The sequence below is a fragment of the Talpa europaea genome (assembly GCF_964194135.1).
Source record: "Talpa europaea genome assembly, chromosome: X".
Lineage (NCBI taxonomy): Eukaryota > Metazoa > Chordata > Mammalia > Eulipotyphla > Talpidae > Talpa > Talpa europaea.
Window position 1 is genome coordinate 56,013,137 of NC_140081.1, and position 21,563 is coordinate 56,034,699.

Here is a 21,563-nt window from a genome sequence, read left to right on the forward strand (position 1 = left end):
AGACCTATAGTAACACACATAGTGAAACTTGCAATGTTCAAGACAATGACAGAATATTGAAGCTGGCTAAGCCTAAGATGCAGACAAAACCGTCATCAGGCTTCCATCTGACTTCTCTGAAGAAACAGTAAGGACAAAGAGAGAATGGTATGATCTGGCCAAAATAATGATAAATTTTGCCAGCTGGGAATCTCTATCCTGCAGATACGAGGGAGAAATAAAGGCCTACTCAGACAAACAGAAGCTAAAGTAGTTCACAAACAATAGACCATCCCTTACAGAAATTTGAAAGGAACTCTCATACCTAAATCAAAGAGAAGAACATTCACAGAAAAATGAACAAGGAAATAGATAGAACAACAAAAATAAGAACAAAATAGCAACAACAGGCTTTCATATCAATTATTACCCTAAATGTAAATGGGCTGAACTCACCAAAAGTCATGAAGTGGCTAATTGATTAAGGGAACAATGTATCAGGAAGAAATAACATTCATCAATATATACTCCTCCCTGAGTGAGCAGGAACAAGGCGCCCAGGCAAGGGAGCTGGATTCAAAAGGCGCCATTCCCGCGCCACTGATCTGGGCTACAGCCCGCGTCCTGGAACTGAGGGCTTTGGAACTGAGACCCGGGGCACGAAATTAGGGGGAGACGGCGGAGGCCCTCCCTGAGTGAGCAGGAACAAGGCGCCCAGGCAGGGGAGCGGGATTCAAAAGGCGCCATTCCCGCGCCACTGATCTGGGCTACAGCCCGCGTCCTGGAACTGAGGGCTTTGGAACTGAGACCCGGGGCACGAAATTAGGGGGAGACTGCGGAGGCCCTCCCTGAGTGAGCAGGAACAAGGCGCCCAGGCAAGGGAGCTGGATTCAAAAGGCGCCATTCCCGCGCCACTGATCTGGGCTACAGCCTGCGTCCTGGAACTGAGGGCTTTGGAACTGAGACCCGGGGCACGAAATTAGGGGAAGACTGCGGAGGCCCTCCCTGAGTGAGCAGGAACAAGGCGCCCAGGCAAGGGAGCTGGACTCAAAAGGCGCCATTCCCGCGCCACTGATCTGGGCTACAGCCCGCATCCTGGAACTGAGGGCTTTGGAACTGAGACCCGGGCACGAAATTAGGGGGAGACGGCGGAGGCCCATCCTGAGTGAGCAGGAACAAGGCGCCCAGGCAGGGGAGCAGGATTCAAAAGGCGCCATTCCCGCCCCACTGATCTGGGCTACAGCCCGCGTCCTGGAACTGAGGGCTTTGGAACAGAGACCCGGGGCACGAAATTAGGGGCGTGGGTTCCCCACGACGGTGGGGCACAAGGCAGACACAGCACCCCAAAGCCGTTGAGGTGTACCCTACCATCCCCGCTCTGCTCCCTGTCCCACGGGGTGGAAAATCAGCTCCCCAAGGGCTCTAGGAGAGATCTCTGGCACCACCTAGCGACTTGAAGCCAGCAGAGGCTCCTGAAGGAGCTAGTGGCCAGCTGGGGAGTTTGCCCACACCGGGCCCCTTCCGAACAAGTAGTCTGAGCCCACAGGGAGAGCGAGCACCCACAGCCGGGGCAGACCAGGTGCGCAGAAGAGTGTGCCTGAGACCAGACACGCAGGGAGTGTGTCCCACATCACCATTTTAGAACAGGGACATTTCTTCAGTAAAGACTACCTGCAGAAGGCTTCCTCAGGAGCCAGAGGTGAGCGGGGGAAGTTCGCCCAAGCCAGACCCCCTCTGGCCTGCAGTCCAAGCCCAGAGGGGAGCAGGAACCCACCGCCGGGGCAGACCAGGCGCACAGGGGAGTGTGTCCCTACATTGGCATTTTAGAACAGGGACCTTTCTCCAGTAAAGACTGCTTGAAACTGACAGATGACACCTGGAAGAACCAGAGGGGAACAGAGAAGCCCACCCAAGATGCCGGCCAGTCCCAACTACACAGTGTCCCAACGCATACGGCAAATTAGAAAACAGACAGTAGGGAAGAGAAGAACCACACGCAACCTAGCAACTCTCCAGAGAAAAAGCACACCACAAAAAGAAAGCCAGCCCCCAGATTGCAAAGACAATAACTTGGAAGAATTTCTGAGCCTTCCAGAAAGAGAATTTAAAATTGCCGTGATTAAAAAACTAACAGAAGTCATAAAGGAAAACAATGATAAGGGAAAAATAATCAACGATCAGAAGAATGCAATTGAGTCCCTAGAGAGGGAAAACAATGGTCAGAAGAAAGAAATTGAGTCCCTAAAGAGGGAAGTAAAAGAAATGCAGGAGATCAAAGAATTAATGGAAGAACTAAAGAATTCTGGGAAAAGCAATGAAAGCAGAATAGATGAAATGGAAGAACGAATAAGTAATCTTGAAGACATAGAAATAAAAAGAACCAAAACAGAAAAGGAAAGAGAAGTACGAAGGAAAAAGAACGAGGAAAGACTTCGGGAACTATCTGACTCCATGAGGAAAGGAAATATAAGAGTTATAGGAATACCAGAAGGAGAGGAGAGAGATGTAGGAACAGAGAAAATATTCAAAGAGATAATTGAAGAGAACTTCCCAAATGTGAAGAAGGAGCTGAAAATTGATATACAAGAAGCAAGAAGAACACCAAACTTCCACGACGAAAGGAAAAGTACAGCAAGACACATAATAGTAAAGCTCCCAAGAATCCAGGACAAGGAAAAAATAATGAAGCTGGCAAGAGGGAAGAAACAGATAACATTCAAAGGAAAACCAATCAGGCTGACATCAGACTTCTCCGAAGAAACACTACGGGCAAGGAGAGAGTGGAGGGACATAGTCAACAGACTCCAAGAAAACAGATGCCAACCAAGAATACTCTATCCCGCAAAGCTCTCCTTCCTCTTTGAAGAAAGAATATGGACCTTTCCAGACAAACAGAAACTCCGGAATTTCATTGCAACTAAACCCCCACTCCAAAAAATACTACAAGGAGTCCTAAAGCCAGAACCTCAGAGGGACGAATAACAATGAAAGAAGGCCAAAAAAAAAAGTTATTAAAAGAATAAATAAATAAAATCAAAGGAAAGACAAACACAATGGCAAATACAGATGTTAACATATCAATAATAACTCTGAATGTAAATGGACTAAACTCTTCAATAAAAAGACACAGAGTTGCAGCCTGGATTAAGAAACAAAACCCAACCTTTTGCTGTCTCCAGGAAACACATTTAGCTACAAAAGATAAAAATAGGCTCAAAGTTAAAGGATGGAAAACAATCCTACAAGCAAATGGACCAAAAAAGAAAGCAGGAACAGCTATACTTATATCAGATAAAACAGATTTCAAACTCAAAAAGATAAAAAGAGACCCCAAGGGTCACTACATTATGATCAAGGGGACAATACTTCAAGAAGAAATAACACTCATTAACATATACTCACCAAACGAAGGAGCACCAAAATATATCAGACAACTGTTGTCCTCTCTGAAAACAGACATCAGAGAAAACACATACGTAGTGGGAGACTTCAACACACCACTATCAACAATGGATAGATCAACAAGACAAAAAATAAGTAAAGAAACTAAAGCTCTAAATAAGGACCTAGAGCAATTGGGCTTAACAGACATCTATAGAACACTAAACCCCAAAAAAACGGAGTACACATTTTTCTCAAGCGCACACGGATCATTCTCCAGGATCGATCACATACTGGGGCACAAGACAAACATCAACAGATACACCAAGATTGAAATCATATCAACCATCTTTTCTGACCATGAAGGCATCAAACTAGAAATAAACCATAAAAAGAAGGCAAGGAACTTTCCTACCTCATGGAGATTAAAAACCACACTACTGGAAGACCATTGGACTAATGAGGAGATCAAAGAAGAAATTAAAAAATTTTTTGAATTGAACGACAAGGAGGACACCAATATCCTAAATGTATGGGATGCAGCAAAAGCAGTAATAAGAGGAAAATATATAGCAATAGAAGCTCACATCAAGAAACAAGAAAGAACGCAAAGAAACAACCTAATCTCGAAGCTCAAAGATCTAGAAAAAGAACAACAAAAAAACCCCAAAACCAGTAGAAGAAAAGAAATAATAAAAACCAAAGCAGAAATAAATGAAATTGAAACTAAAAAAACAATCCAAAAGATCAATGAAACCAAGAGCTGGTTCTTTGAAAAAATCAATAAAATAGACAAACCCCTAGCCAGGCTCACAAAGGAAAAAAGGGAGAAAGCACAAATAAACAGGATCATCAATGAAAGAGGAGAAATCACAACGGACACAGCAGAAATCAAAAGAATAATCAGTAACTACTATGAACAGTTATATGGAAACAAGTTCAACAATCTAGAGGAGATGGACAAATTCCTACAACTCTACAATCACCCAAAGCTAGATAAAGAAGAAATAGAACACCTAAACAGACCAATTACAATTAGCGAAATTGAAATGGTAATAAAAAACCTCCCCAAAAACAAAAGCCCAGGACCTGATGGATTTACAAATGAATTCTACCAAACATTCAGAGACGAATTAGTGCCTATCCTTCACAAACTCTTCCAAAAAATTGAGAAGGAAGGGACAATACCAAACACGTTTTATGAAGCCAACATTACACTAATACCAAAACCGAACAAGGACAACACAAAAAAGGAAAACTACAGGCCAATCTCCCTAATGAACACTGATGCAAAAATCCTCAATAAAATTTTAGCTATCAGAATCCAACAATGTATCCATAAGATAATTCACCACGACCAAGTTGGATTCATTCCAGGGGCACAAGGATGGTTTAACATCCGAAAATCAATCAATGTTATCCAACACATCAACAAAAAGAAATATAAAAACCATATGATAATATCAATAGATGCTGAGAAAGCTTTCGACAAAGTGCAACACCCATTCATGATAAAAGCCCTTGAAATTCTTGGGATACAAGGAACATACCTCAACATCATAAAGGCCATCTATGACAAGCCAACAGCCAGTATCATTCTCAATGGTGAAAAGCTGAAAGCAATTCCATTAAGATCTGGAACAAGACAAAGATGTCCACTCTCACCATTGCTTTTCAATATAATACTGGAAGTCCTAGCCAGGGCAATAAGACAAGAGAAAGACATCCAAGGAATCCAAATAGGAAAAGAAGAAGTCAAACTATCACTATTTGCAGACGATATGATATTATATATAGAGAACCCCAAAAACTCCACAGAAAAGCTAATTCAACTCATCAATCAGTTCAGTAAAGTGGCAGGATACAAAATCAACACGCAAAAGTCAGTAGCCTTCCTATACACAAACAATAAATCTGAAGAAGAAGAAATCAAAAAGACCATCCCTTTTGTTATTGAAACAAAAAAAATCAAATATTTGGGAATAAATCTAACAAAAGAGGTAAAGGACCTATACAAAGAAAACTATAAAACACTGTTAAAAGAAATAGAAGAAGACACAAAGAAATGGAGAGACATCCCCTGCTCATGGATTGGAAGAATAAACATTATTAAAATGGCCATCCTTCCAAAAGCAATATACAGATTCAATGCTATTCCAATCAAAATTTCAATGTCATTCTTCAAAGAAATAGAACAATTATTGATGAAATTCATATGGAATCACAAAAAACCCCGAATAGCCAAAGCTCTCCTGAAAAAAAAAGAAGGGAATGGAGGCATCAGACTCCCAGACTTCAAACTATACTACAAAGCCATAATCATCAAAACTGCATGGTATTGGAACAAGAACAGACATACAGACCAATGGAATCGAATAGAAAATCCAGAAATAAACCCACAGATTTATGGTCAACTAATCTTTGACAAAGGAGCAAAGAATATGCATTGGAGCAAAGAAAGTTTGTTCAATAAATGGTGCTGGGAAAACTGGGTCGCTACATGCAAAAGAATGAAGCTTGACCACCACCTCACACCATACACAAAAATCAACTCAAAATGGATTAAAGAACTAGACATAAGACCTGAAACCATAAAATATATAGAAGGAAATATAGGCGAAACACTACGTGATTTGCACATCAAAGACATCTTTACAGACACATCACCCAAAGCAGTGATAGTGAAGGCAAAGATAAACAGCTGGGACTACATCAAATTAAAGAGCTTTTGCACAGCAAAAGAGACAATAACAAAAACAAAGAGAAACCCCACCAACTGGGAGAACATTTTTGCACCCAACACTAATGATAAAGGACTGATCACAAAAATCTGCAAAGAGCTGATGAGACTCAACAACAACAAAGAAAATAATCCAGTCAAAAAATGGGCAGAAGAGCTTAAAAGAAACTTCTCTGAAGAGGAAATGCAAATGGCCAACAGGCATATGAAAAAATGTTCAACATCACTTGTCATCAGGGAAATGCAAATCAAAACTACCATGAGATACCATCTTACACCAGTGAGAATGGCACATATTAAAAAAACTAGCAACAACAAATGTTGGCGAGGGTGTGGAGAAAAAGGAACTCTTCTGCACTGTTGGTGGGAGTGCAAACTGGTCCAACCACTGTGGAAAGCTGTGTGGAGATTTCTGGACCTACTAAACATAGAGCTTCCATATGATCCAGCAATTCCACTCCTAGGTATTTACCCAAAGGACACAGAAACATCAATTCCAAAGAGCACCTGCACCCCTATGTTTATAGCAGCACTGTTTACAATAGCTAAGCTTTGGAAACAACCCAAATGCCCAAAAATAGATGACTGGATCAAGAAGATGTGGTACATATATACCATGGAATATTACTCAGCATTCAAAAAAGATAAACACATGCAATTTGCAGCAACATGGATGGCGCTGGAAGGGATCATGCTCAGCGAAATAAGCCAAAAAGAAAAAGAAAAATACCGGATGGTCTCACTCATAGCAGGAATCTAGAAAACTTAAATAAGGGACCAGGAAAATGAATAACTATAAGATAGTGAAAATCAAAATCAACAAAAAACTATGAACCAGAGACACTTTTAGGGGGGCGGGAGGGGAGGGATTGGGGTCAGAATGGGGGGGCTGCAATTGTATGGGGAATATAACAATAAAATTTATTTAAAAAAAAAAAAAAAAAAAAAAAAAAAAAAAAAAAAAAAAATATATACTCACCAAATGAAGGGACATAAAATATTTCAGGCAATTACTACCAAATATGAAAAATTACTACCACATATGGAAAATCATATCAGTGGCTGGGAACTTCAACACCCAATTTTCACCAATAGACGGAAAATAAACCAGGATTCTAAAGCCTTCAAGAATGAAACCACGTGATTGTAATAGATATTTATAGGACACTACACCCTCCCCTCCAAAAATTGAATACATATTTTTCTCAAGTGTACATGGGACATTCTCCAGAACTGACAACATTATTATTCACAAAACAAGTATCAATAAATACATGTATATTGAACTTATACCAAGCATCTTTTCTGATAACAATGGTATCAGACAAGAAATTAAACACAAAATGAAAGCGAAGGGAAAAATATGTTTTGACTTAACAACACACTATTGAATTACTACTGGATTAAGGAGGAAATCAAGAGAAATTTAAAATATACTTTGAGAAAAAGGAAAGGGAAGTATATACCAACACTGTCCCACATCAGGAAACAAGAAAGAGCTCAAATAAATAATCTTACCTCTTACCTTAAGGAATTAGAAAAAGATGAAAACATAAAAACAATGCCAGTATAAGGAACAAAATAATACTAGAGCAGAAATAAGTGAAATATAAATCAAAAAGACTGTCCAAGAGAATAATGAAATAAATAAACCAAAAACTGGTACTTTGAAAAACAACAAACAAAATAAACAAACCTGTAGCTAGACTCACAAAGAAAGAAACGGAGAAAACTCAAATAAGTAGAACAGAAGTGAAAGAAAATTACAACAGATATCTAAGAAATTCAGAGGAATATACGAGATTACTATAAACGTATGTATGTAAATTGAAAAACCTAGAACAGGTGGACAAATCTTAGAAATATATAACCACCTGAGACTGAATCACAAAAAATAGTAAACCTGAACAAATTGAAAGCAAGAAAATTGAAACAGTAATCAAAAGTCTCTCAAAAAACAAAAGTTCACAACCAGATGGCTTCACTAGTGAGTTCTAAATATGCTCGAAGGGCCTCCCCAGGTGGCACAGGCAGTTGAGTGCAGCACTGTGAAGCTGTCCGCAGCTCTGCAGCGTGTGGTTCGATCCTGGTCGGCCGGCGAGGGTCCCACATGGCATGGCAGACCTCTCCTGTCTCGCTCGCTGCTCCCCTCAGCAGTGTATTTCAGTCAGTCTGCCTGTTCTGTTCCCCGCTCTGTCTCTGGTGAATCCTCTCACCCTCCCATGAATCTTGCCTGTACCCCGATTCTTGTGTAAATAAATAAAGAGAAATCTTTAAAAAAATAAAAATAAAAATCCTTCAAGATGAGATTATGTTATCTGTCTCAAGCTCCTCTAGAAATATTGAGAGAGGAAATACTTCCAGATATATTTTGTCAACATCACTCTGATTAACAAAACCAGACAAAGACAACAAAAGGAAGAAAGTAAACTACAGACCAATTTCCAAGAACACTGATGCCAAAATCCCCAACAAAATATTAGCAAACCAAATTCAACAAAATATTAGCAAACCAAATTCAATACTGCATTAAAAGTATCAAATATTAGCAAACCAAATTCAATACTGCATTAAAAATATCATGCACCATGATCACATGGGATTTATTCCAGGGACACAAGGATGGTTCAATACCTGAAAGTAATTTAACATAATTCACTGTATCAATGAAAGGAAAGAAAAATCATTTGATCATATCAATAGATGACAAGAAAATATTTGATAACATGTAACATCCATTTATGATTAAAAAAACACAAATACTTTTAGATAGATGCAACAAACTTCAACATAATAACGACCACATATATCAAACCCACAGCAAACCTCATTCTTAATGGTGAAAAACTGAAATCCTTTCAAATAAGATCTTTAAAAGCATGTCTACCCTTACCACCAATACTCAACACAATATTGGAAGCTTTTCCTAGAGCAATTAGGCAAGAGAAGATGTAAAGCAATCCAGACTGAGAATGAAGGATTAAAGCTCTCTGTATTTACTGACAGCATGATAATTTACATAAAACTCTAAGGACTCCACTTAAAAAAAACTAATTGAAACAATAAGTCAGTTCAGTAAAGTGGCAGATTACAAAATTAATATTAAAAAATCAGTTGTATTACTATATGCAAATAATGAGTTGGGGAAAAAAGAATTCAAGAAAACAATCCCATTTACAATAGTCAAAACAATTAAACACTTTAAAATGTAACAAAGGAGGTAAAATACTTATACAATGAAAGCATTGTTAAAAGAAATAGAAGACAGAAAGAAATGAAAAGATATTTCCTGCTCCTGGATTAGAATAAACATTATCAAAATGGACACCTTACTTAAAACAGTATACAGATTTAATGCAATCCCTATCAAAGTTTCAATGGAATTCTTCTAAGAAATACTAGGTTGTCAGAAAAGTCATTATGCATTTTTGCTTGAAAAAAAGAAAAAAAATATTTCATGACTTTTCTGACAACCCAGTAGAAGAAACATTTCTGAAATTTGTACGGAACCACATAAGAACCTCAAATAAGCAAAACATAAAAGCAGAATAGTGCTATCACACTCCAACTCTAATAATCAAAATGACATGGTACTGGGACTAAAACAGATATACAATGCAATGGAATATAGTTGAGAGCCCAGAAATAAACACACACACACACACACACACACACACACACACACACACACACATATATATATATGGATGGTTAATCTTTGACAAAAGAAGTAACAACAGAAATTGGGGGGAGTCTTTTCAATAAATGGTGGTGGGAAAACTGGATAACCACATACAAAATAATAAAACTATACCAGTCTCACTTATTATGCACAAAAATCACCTCAGAATTGATGAATTCATAGAGGTTGACATAGGGAAAACACTTGTCAACATATGTTTCAGAGATGTCTGTGGATTCATCTCAAACAGCAATGGAAACAAAAGAGGATGTAAGCAATTGGGACTACATTAAACTACAAAGCTTCTATAATAACAGTGATAGAAACTAATGAAAAAGACCCCTTATTGAATGGGAGAAAACATTTGCCGAACATACATCTGATATCCAAGGTCTACAAAGAAGATATACAACAAAAGAGAAGAAATTATCCAATGGGAAAAAAAAAATGATCAAAGAGCTAAATAGGCACTTATCCAAAGACATACAGATGGTGAGCAGGCATATGATAAACTGTTCATCATCACTTATCATCAGGGAAATGCAAATTAAAACACTGAGATACCACCTGACACCTGTGAAAATGGCCCATGTCAAAAAGACCAGACACAATGAATGTTGGCAGAGATGTGGAGAAAACAGGTCCCTCTTCACTGTTGGTGGGAATGTAGACTGATCCAGTCCCTGAGGAAAACAGTATAGATATTTTTCAAAATATTAAAAGCCAGTCTACCATAAGACCAAGGAATTCCACTTTGCCTGTAGAATACAAAAACACTGATTTGAAGGGAATTATGTTGATTGCAGCACTATTTGCAATAGCCAAGCTATTGAAACACCTAAATGCCAAAAAAGTACATGATTGGATCAAGAAGAGGTGTTATGTACACACAATGACTTACTACTCAGCTATTAAAAAAAAAAAGCCAACATACTGCCATTTGTGACAACCTGGATGAAACAGAGGGGGTTATGCTAAGCAAAATAAGACAGAAGGAGAAAGACCAATACCAGTAGTGTCACTTTTATGTGGAAGATAAGAAAACAAAGATTCAGATAAAGCCAAACTAATGACTAACCTTAGAAATCTGACTATAGAACTGAGACTACTAGAAGAAGAGTGGAGGAAGAGAAAAGACCAAATTGAAGAGGGAACACAATGGACTGTGGTGTAGATCTATGAACATTTTGATGGAGGGTGTAGTTTGGTAGCAATTTCTGAAGGGTGAGAACCTGTATCTTAAATCACACACAAAAAATGTTGTAAACCAATGTCGCCTCAATAAAAAAAGAAAGAAAATATAAAACATAAGTTTAGGGCAAACAAAGATATTCCGCCAACTTTTATTTATCACAGAGTAGGAGTTGCATGTTCACAAAATGTAGTGTTTGCACTGCCAATAACATTACAACTAATTATTTAATAATTATTAATGTTAGGATCTTGTTCTGAATTTCCAGTCAGAGCTTCTGATGTAAATTCTGTAAAATTTGCCTAATGCATTTTTGGTTATAAGACACTCAACTCTTGGGCCTCCCTGGTGGTGCAAGGGGTTAAGCACCACACTATGAAGCAATCCACAGCCTCTGCAGCACGAGTTTGATCCCTGGCTGGCCAGGGAACAGCCCACATTGCACAGCAGACCTCTCCTGTCTCGCCTTATGCTCCTCTCAGGGTGTATTTCAGTCAGTCTGCCTGTTCTGTTTCCCACTCTGTCTCTGGTGAATCCTCTCACCCCCTGCATCTCTGGCCTGTACCCCAGCTCTTGTATGCATAAACAAATAAATATTAAAAAAAAAGACACTCAACTCTAGCAGTCCTAAATAGGGTCCCTTTTTATAAATCATTGCCATCATATTTTTTGCTTAGGTGCCTGATAAGTCATTTTGGGGATTGAAATTCAAAAAATCTAAGTATGGCATGAAAATTTCCAGTACCATCCAGGAAAATTGCAAAAGAATAAAACTATTTTCTTTCAGATACTTTCTTCGCAATGACTCATAGGCAAGGTAATGTGAAAAATTTGCTTCATGTTGATTTCTCCATATGTCAAAAAGCATAGAGTGTCAAAGTAAAACCTTATGATTCCCCAAAACAAACACAAGTTAGATATTCTAGGTTACACTTTCTTTCCCTTACACCTTAGTAAAAATTTACTGTACCTTTAGTGTCATGTTCTTCTAATACTGGCAATTATGTTTTTATTTATTATTTATTTACTTATTTACTATTATCTTTTTATTTTATGATAGTTTTATGTGGCAAAGAAAATGATGGTTCATTTTAAAACAAATTTTGATTTGTCTTGGCCTAGGGTGAAAATATAAAATTGAGTATTTAAGTAATAAAAAGTTTTTTTTTATTTTTTGTGATAGCAAATATTCCTTTTTTAAGATTTATTTTATTCATACCTAGAAGTGCGGGAGGGTGAGAGGATTCAGCAGAGACAGATTAGGGAACAGAACAGGCAGACTGACCGAAATACACTGCGGAGGTGAGCAGCGGGCAAGGCAGGAGAGGTCTGCCGCGCAATGTGGGTTGCTCCACAGCTGGCATGGATTGAACCGGCACTGCAGAGGCTGCACACAGCTTCACAGCGCAGCGCTCAACCACCTGCGCTACCAGGGAGGCCCCAAATATTCTTTTAAAATATATACAAATATTCAATTTTTTTCTAAATTCCAAATATTTTTATTCAATTCAAATATTATCTTCCTTGAATTACATTTCCATTGGGATAATGACTTTCACTGAATATTGTTTTAAACCTGCAAGAATTTTTTTTGGGGGGGGCAATGGCACTAGTATACCACTAGGTGGTTAAGGATTTTGATAGTATATAAAATTATTTGAATTCACTAGAATTTTTTTTTTTGAGAACAATGATGGAGAATAGATTATTCTATGTTTAGTACTTGTTTATGGCACTACCTTATATAGACTTTCCAGGAGAAAGGATTTCAAACATAAACACTCATATGTTCTCTGTTTCCCCTTATTTCTATCTCTTTGTACATATTGCATTATATTTATGCAAAATAATATAATTTTATAGCAGGGACCAACACTTTTTCATACTTGCATCACTTGTTTTCATTAATTTGATCATTCAGCGTATAAGAATGAGGAGGGTAAAAGGGTAGAAAGAATATATGAAGTCTTCATCACCCAAAGCAAAGATAGTCAAGGAAAAGATAAACACCTGGGATTACATCAAACTTAAAAGCTTCTGCACAGCAAAAGAGACGTTAACCAAAATAGAGAGAGACCCCAATGACTGGGAAAAAAATTTTGCACTCCAGTCAACTGATAAGGGACTGATCACAAAGATATACAAAGGACTCATAGGACTCAACAAAAACAAAATAAAAAATCAGTCAAGAAATGGGCAGAAGAACTTAAAAGACATTTCTCCAAAGAGGAAATGCAAATGGCCAACAGGCATGTGATAAAATGTTCAATATCCCTCATAATCAGAGAAATGCAAATCAAAACCACAATGAGATACCACTTTACACCAGTGAGAATGGCACATATTAAAAAAAAAAAAAAAAAAACAAAAAACTAGCAACAACAAATATTGGCAAGGATGTGGAGAAAAAAGAACTCTCCTACATTGCCAGTGGGAGTGCAAACTGGTCCAACCACTATGGAAAGCTGTCTGGAGGTTTCTCAGTCTACTAAAAATGGAGTTACCATATGACCCGACAATTCCACTACTAGGGATCTACCCAAAGGACACAAAAACAGTGATTGAAAAGAGCACCTGTACCCCTATGTTTATTGCAGAACTATTTACAGTAGGAAAAACTGGGAAACAACCCTAATGCCCAAAAATAGATGACTGGATCAAGAAGATGTGGTATATATACACAATGGAATATTATTCAGCAACCAAAAAAGATAAACTCATGTCATTCACAGCAACGTGCATGGAGCTAGAAGGAATTATGCTCAGTGAAATAAGACAGTTCGGTCTGCCTGTTCTGCTCCCTGCTCTGGCTCTGGTGAATTCTCTCACCCTCCCACCCTTCTGACTGTACCCAGTGCTTGAATGAATAAATAAATAAATCTTAAAAAATAAAAATAAAACAACTGTGCAGAACTCTTTCAAGATATCAGAATATATTAAGTATTCTTGGAATTTTTAAAACAATTTGCATACTACTCTCTTTGTTTTGTTTGGAATTTTGAAACATAACCTATGTATTTTTTTTAGATTTTCAAACTGTCCATTATAGGATGAAATAATTATAGAGGTGTTGTCACTTATATGTGGAATATAGAGAAATGAGACAAAGGGTCAGATAAGCCAAACCTAAAAAATAGCCCTTGGAAACATACTATATAATTGAGACATTCAGTGGGAGAGGGGAATGTGGAGGCCAAGTCCAAAGTGGGGAGGGAGAAAATGGACTCTGTGGTGGACTATGCGTCCTTTGGTGTTGGGAGTGTTATGGTAACAGCCTCAGAATGGGGAAATTCCATAGTGCCAAAATGCAGACAATGATATAAACCAATGTTTCTGCAATAAAAATAAACAAATAGATAAATTAATAGAAAATGAAGGCCTACAATTTATTTTGTTTAAAAAGTTATTCATAAATTCAACTTTGGTCTTTTTGGCATGTATTGTGCAGCCCTGTTAAGGATATTTATCCAGCTTTTAGATACATTTAGAAATAGTGCGTGTTTTTAAAGGAATGATTCTGGTTATAGGTATAACAGCTGCTGCAATGGTTGAGGCAATGAAGTTGCAGAAAATGAAGCTTGTGGCCATGAACACACTTCAGGGAAATGGAAGCCAAAATGGGACTGAATCAGAGCCTGATGATCTCACTTCTAACACAGGTAAGTGTCTTCAGGAATTGCAGGTAGGTGGTTCTTACTGACTAATTCTGGAGTGGGGCAGAGGAGGGATGAGGAGGCAGGTGTTCATAATATGCATACTTTGATTATAAGTAGTTTCTACAGAAGAATGATCAATTCCAAAGAGCACCTGCACCCCTGTGTTTATAGCAGCACTATTTACAATAGCTAAGCTTTGGAAACAACCCAAATGCCCAAAAATAGATGACTGGATCAAGAAGATGTGGTACATATATACACCATGGAATATTACTCAGCATTCAAAAAAGATAAACACATGCAATTTGCAGCAACATGGATGGAGCTGGAAGGGATCATGCTCAGCGAAATAAGCCAGAAAGAAAAAGAAAAATACTGGATGGTCTCGCTCATAGCAGGAATCTAGAAAACTTAAATAAGGGACCAGGAAAAAGAATAACTATAAGAAAGAAAATATCAAAATCAACAACTATGAACCAGAGACACTCTATGGGGCCTGGGGGGCGGGGAAAGGAGGGCTTGGGGTCAAAATAAGGGGGTTGTAATTGTATGGGGAATATAAAAATAAAATTTAAATTAAAAAAGGATTTACACAGAGGCGAAATATATAAATAAATAAATAAATAAACTTAGGAAAAAAAGAATGCTTAACCCTACTGATAACTTGCACACTAAAACTAGAAAATCATTACAGGTCAGAATCCCATTTCAGGAAACAGTGATCTGTATTCTTTTGTTATAATGAAAATAAATTCTAATTTTCATAGTACTGACCATTGTAATCTGTGCTTGCTAAAGATTATGCCCTTCTATATTTAAGCCATACTTCTCATTTCATCTTGCTCTAAATAATTTACCATGAAAAGCAGTTCTTAGAATTAAGTTTGGATGGTCTCAGCCTATGTACCACTTCTTTAGTTAAGTGAAGGTGCTAACAGACTCCAGGCATTATCAGCAGAACTGAAGTAAAGAGATAGAACAAAGAGTAAGCAATTAAAAAAAGTAGGGAGGAGGGAGAAAAGAGAAAGATGCTTGTTGAATGTCCTTTCATGTCCTACAATTTTTTTTCTCCTTCACCCTGTCATAATTGTACCTTCACTTTGATCATAAGAACCCCCCATCTCTTAGAAATAGGTGGGGTTATAACTATTCTATCTATCTACCTATCTATCTATCTATCTACCTACCTACCTACCTACCTACCTACCTACCTACCTACCTACCTATCGATTTATCGACATATATATTTGAGATACATAAATTATCAAATAAATGAAATTATGGATTAATTTTACTGGACAATAAAAATGGGCCAAAGATGATCTTAGGAGCAATGGGTTTCCAATTTAGCCTTACAGTGAAATTCAATATAATATAGCAGTCATTTTGGTAACAACCTTATTTCTCTTCTTTTACATTCCTAGAAGCTCAAGCCTAGTGGGGCTTTATTTTGGAAGAAAGGGGGTATAAAAATTAAAGAGGGAAATTTTAGAACACATCAGTATGTTAAATTAATCTGATTAATGCACTTTGTCTCTTCTCATATAAAATTTTAATGTTTTTGGTGGGATATATACCATGAGAATTGGTCTTCAACCAGGATCCGTAGTGCTAATTTCTTTCAATATAGCATAGGTATAATTTATTGGGGAATCAATGGAAAAATGCATGGTTTTACTGAATTCCTGGTTTTACTAACCAGAAGCAATATATAAATAAGACTAAACTTAACTCTAAAAAATAACAATAAGATTAAGCTGCCAGTTACTATGAACCAACTATAACACGATTTTTTCCCCTTTAGTTCCAAAAGTTCCAAATATTTATTGAGATATAATTAACATTTAACATTATGTAAGTTTAAGCTACCCAACATGTTGATATGATACATTTAAATATAATTATAACCATAGTGTTAGCTAACATATCCATCACGCCTAATTATACTTTCTATTTTATGTTGAGAGCACTTAAGATCTAATGTCATTTTTAAACCATTCTTTTTAATGAGGTAACCTTGGTTTACAACAATGTATGCAAATTGGAGGTACAGGTTCACACCTGGCCACATGTATGTTACCATACCACACTCAGCACCAAAGCGTTCATAATCTTCCACGAAAGTGCATTGGCTACTCTCATCTCTTTATTCCCCATCTCCTCCCTCTGCCAATGGTAGCCCCAATGAAACAGTCAGATTTCTATGGTTTATTTTGGTTTAATTTTGTCTTTCATTTTCTTTCTCTAGATTCCAAGTATGAGTGAAATAATCTGGTGTTTATATTTTTCCTTCTGACATTTTGTTTAGCTTAATTTCCTCCAGATTCCACATGTTGCCTCAAACAGAAATATATCATGTATTTTCATAGCTAATTAATATTTTGTTGTGCATATAGACCACATCTTTATCCATTCATTTGTCATTGGACAGTCTGTTTTCATAATGTGGCTATTGTAAATAGTGCTGCAATGAACTTAGGAGTCCATATATCCCTTCAAATTAGTAATGTATTCTTTGGGTATGTATCTAGGAATGAGATTGTAGGATCATATGGTAGATCCATTTTTTAATATTTTGATAAACCTCTATATTGTTTTCCAGTCTACCTTTCCACAAACTGTACAATAATTCCTTTTTCTGCACACCTTACCAACACTTATTTCTGGTCTCTTTGATAGGAAACATTCTTATAGGTTTGAGACAGTATGCCATTGTTTTAATTTTCATTTCCATGATAAGTGATGATGAGCATTTATTCATGTGCCTGGTGGTTATTTGTATGTCTTCTTTGGATAAGTGTCTATTTAGCTCTTTGCCCATTTTTTGATTGGGTTATTTCTTTTCACTTTGAGACTATTAGCCAAAAATACTTAGGAAAAAAAAAAATCCTCGACATAAGTTTCAGAGGTGTCTTTGATGAGTAGATTCTAATAGCAATGGGAAAAAAGGCAAAAATTAACAATAGGACTATATCAAACTAAAAAGTTTCTGCACAGTGAAAGAAACTATCATTAAAAACAAAATAGGACCTACCCGGTGGCGAAGTGTGTTGCGCGCAGTGCTGCAAGTCTGTCTGCAGCCTCCCCATCGCCAGTTCAATTCCTGGCCAGCCATGGAGATTCCCAAATGGCGCATCAGACCTCTCCTGTCTCCCCTGCTGCCCTCTTCACCAGTGTATTTCGGTCCTTCTGCCTGTTCTGCTCCCTTCTTTGTCTCCGGTGGATTCTCTCACCCTCCCGCGCCTCTGGCCTGTACCCCAGTGCTTGTATAAATAAATAAATCTTTAAAATAAAAAAGGAAAAAAGGTCCTCCCCTGGTGGTACAGGCGCTTGAGCGCCGCGCTGTGAAGCTGTCCACAGCCTCTGCAGCGCTGGTTCAATCCCGGCCTGCCGGCGAGGGTCCCACATGGCGTGGCAGACCTCTCCTGTCACATGCGCTGCTCCCCTCAGCAGTGTATTTCGTCAGTCTGCCTGTTCTGTTCCCCGCTCTGTCTCTGGTGAATCCTCCTACCTTCCTACGCATCTGACCTGTACCATGGTTCTTGTATAAATAAATTAATAAATCTTAAAAAAAAGGAAAAAAAAAGAAAAAGAAAATACACAACTGAATAGGAAAAAAATGTATATCATACATGCAACAAGGGGCTAATGACCATGAACTGCAAAGAACTCATGCAACTTAATCTCTTAGCAACTTTTAAGTGTATAACACAATATTGTTGACCATAACCACGATACAATGCATTATATTCCCAGAATTTACTCATCTTCTATTTCTTATGTTAATTCAATTAATTCTTACCAAATCCCCCCACCAACACTTTTCCAATACTCCCATTTTTCAGAACAGAAAACTGAGGCAGTGTGGTTCAACATTACTTATAATCACAAAGCTAGTAAATGACAGGGCTAAGTTTCAATCCTATGGCTGGTTAAGTCCAAAGTATTTGCTCTTCTCACATTCTGTCTCTCTTGCAATAATATTTTGTAACAGAAATTTTATTAACTCCCTGGAGTAAAAGTTGTTTTTCTGATAAGGATAAGGCAATAAAACTGACCATCAATTCCTCTAAATTCATACTGGATTTCAAAACTTACAGCGTCTTAGAAATGACCATCATTTAACTACTTTTAGTTATTTTTTACCAATAAAAATTTTGAGAGTTCAAGCATTAAGTACTATCATGTTCTTAGTTTTATGCCAGTTTCTGAGAAGACTGTATACAGCATTTCTATGTCACTCTTATAAGAAGACATCATAGATTTTGAGAGATATATTGGTGGCCTGCTTTCTAACTTACTAAATAGCATATTTTCATGCTAGATATAATATGACCTGATTCCAGATAACCATTAGTGTGATAACAGAATGTATTAGATTCCCATCTGTATATGACATTATACTTGGTGCTATAGAAACGGTGTTAGTCACTGTCTTTGATTATGCTGAGATAGCAATATAATTATACTTGTTTTCAAATAATAAGATAAGCTGATATACAACAATAGCAATAAAAATTAAAATGAAGTGTGTGAGATTTTTTGAAGTATGTAAATCACCTCTGCTGCCATGTGATGGCACCTGCATTCTGCATCCTCTTGTCAATTCCTTTGTTTTGTGTATCTATATTCCATATATGAACAAGATCACCCAGTATCTGTCTTTCTCCCTCTGGCTTATTTAATTTAGCATAATCCCTTCCTTCCAATTCCATCAATGGCATCACAAATGCAAAGGTCTGTCTTTCTGATAGCTGAATAGTATTCCATCTTGTGTATGTACCACAATTTCTTAGTCCACTTATCTGGATTGTCACAGAGGTTGTTTCCATAGCTAGACTATTATAAATAGGATTGCAATGAACATAGGACTGCATATATCCCTCCAAATTAGTGTTTTTGCATTCTGTGGACAAATGCCAAGGAGTAGGAGTGCTGGATCATATAGTAGATCTGTTTTTCATTTCACAAAATCACCATATTGTCTTCCATAGGGTATGGATCAGCCTACATTCCCATGAACAGTGTAGGAGGGCTCTTTTTTCTCCATACTCTCCCAACATTTATTGTTCCTGGTTTTTTTTCTTTATTGGTTTGTTTTCTTTTTAATCATCCACCTTACTCTTTCTGGAAACTAGACTATCATTAAACCAAAGGACAGAATGCCACTTCTGAGGAAGGAGATAACCAGTGTTGGATCTACTTTCTTTTATTCCACTGTGTTTGTTTGTTTTTGTTTTTTTTTTTTTTTTTTAGTTTTTGAGCACTTATGGGTTATTGTGCATTATTGTTAAATATCTAGCTTTGTGACACTTTTGTGCTGTGATTTTGAAGAAATACCCTTCTGTCTTTTTGCTTTAGTTACAATGAAGGAATTTGATATAATAATTATTGCCTTTGAATTCTAATCTTCATTTCTATTACTCTTGAGCATCATCTGTATCTCTCCACAATCCATTTGTATTGCTTTCACTTATTGTGTGGTCTTCTGAATCTGATGCTCTGACATTCTACACCTTTTATTTTTTATTGAATTTTCCATTTAGTGATGTTACTTCAGATTCTGAACCCATCCTCAGAAGTTTTAGACTGGTATCACCAAATCAAAATGTACTTATGTTCAGAACACTGATTCAAATGTTTTATTTGCCCTTGAGATCTAGAGATACTTTTTTTAAGTCCCTTGAACTTTGTTCCTTCCTTCTCCCTCTTAACCTCAGGAAGCTTGCTTTATTAGTGTCTGCTAGGTTTTTAATGAGCATTTTGCTTTGTTAAAATATCTGCTATATAAATGTCCAATATTTGTCTTTGTCAGTCTGACTTATTTACTACACATAATTCCGTAGGGGATACTTTTTATATTGTCACCCCAAACAGACATTGATGCATGGGTGACAATTCTTTGAATGCTCCTTTTGTCTCCTGGGAATTTACTCTAGGTGTGTGACCTGCCTGGATTTTCACAGTTTATTGATGAGCCAGTTGTTTAGACTGGTCTCCAAAACCTTGACGAAGTAAAAATAAATTGCATCTATTTTTTCCTCTCTCTCAGGCTGTCATTCTGTCACAGAAGGAGATTAGATTCTCTTGATGATACTTGATATTTAGGAAGCCATGCTGGGTGTTACCCCACATACTGTTCTTTTTAAGGTATTTGCAAATTGACTTTCAGTATCTTTTCGGCAAACACATGTTTTCATTGCATATAAAATGCAAACAGGTGAGACATAGCAAGTAAGGAAAATGTTAGCAATAGGTCAATATAGAATTTTAATTCATGTGCCTAAAACATTTAGAGAAATTATTGTAAGGAATTTGTCACATATATGCTAGTTAGTAGACAGCATTCAGAAATGGAGTTAGCAATAGCTGACTAAAGGTATGTTTTATCATTTAATGATGATCACTTTTAAAATTGGAATTTAACAAAGGCATTCAATATTAATTTATTTACTATAGTACCAGACTCCAAAAGCTTATTTACAACACATATCTCCCTTTTAAGAGTTTATATGTATCAAAAAATTGAAAATGATAGTCATTGTACACTCTTATGATCTTATTTCCTTTATAAGGACAAATTTGCATGCATAAATTATTATATAGATTTGTCCATATTAAATATTCCCCTACATGAAATGGGTGTCACTTTATAGTGAAAAACTTAGTGTAAGAGACTTGGAAATAATTACTATTTGTTCTAAACTCTAAATACCTATAGTTCATTGATACTTGAATATCATCATTATAACAGCATGAATATGATCCATGTATACAACAAACCTGTTGCATGCTTTGAGCCCAAGTTCAGTTAATACATATGTCTTTACTAGGAAGTTTACAAGTTTTGTAGCATTCAAAGAGAAATTTTTAGAAGAGTTTTACTGAAGTATAATTCACATACCATAAAATACAACCTTTAAAGTATAAACT

At 37.0% G+C, this 21,563-nt stretch overlaps 1 protein-coding gene across 5 annotated transcripts in view; it reads left to right on the forward strand.

The window, feature by feature from the left end:
• The window catches only part of DACH2 (dachshund family transcription factor 2), a gene marked incomplete at both ends in the record, with an annotated part of 572,537 nt that overhangs the window by 415,127 nt on the left and 135,847 nt on the right, over nt 1-21,563 (forward strand). For all 5 annotated transcript variants that reach the window (XM_084259122.1, XM_084259123.1, XM_084259125.1 and 2 more), the window contains one exon: nt 14,502-14,633. In XM_084259122.1, the coding sequence (XP_084115248.1) occupies nt 14,502-14,633 (132 nt within the window). The remainder of the gene's footprint in view (nt 1-14,501; nt 14,634-21,563) is intronic.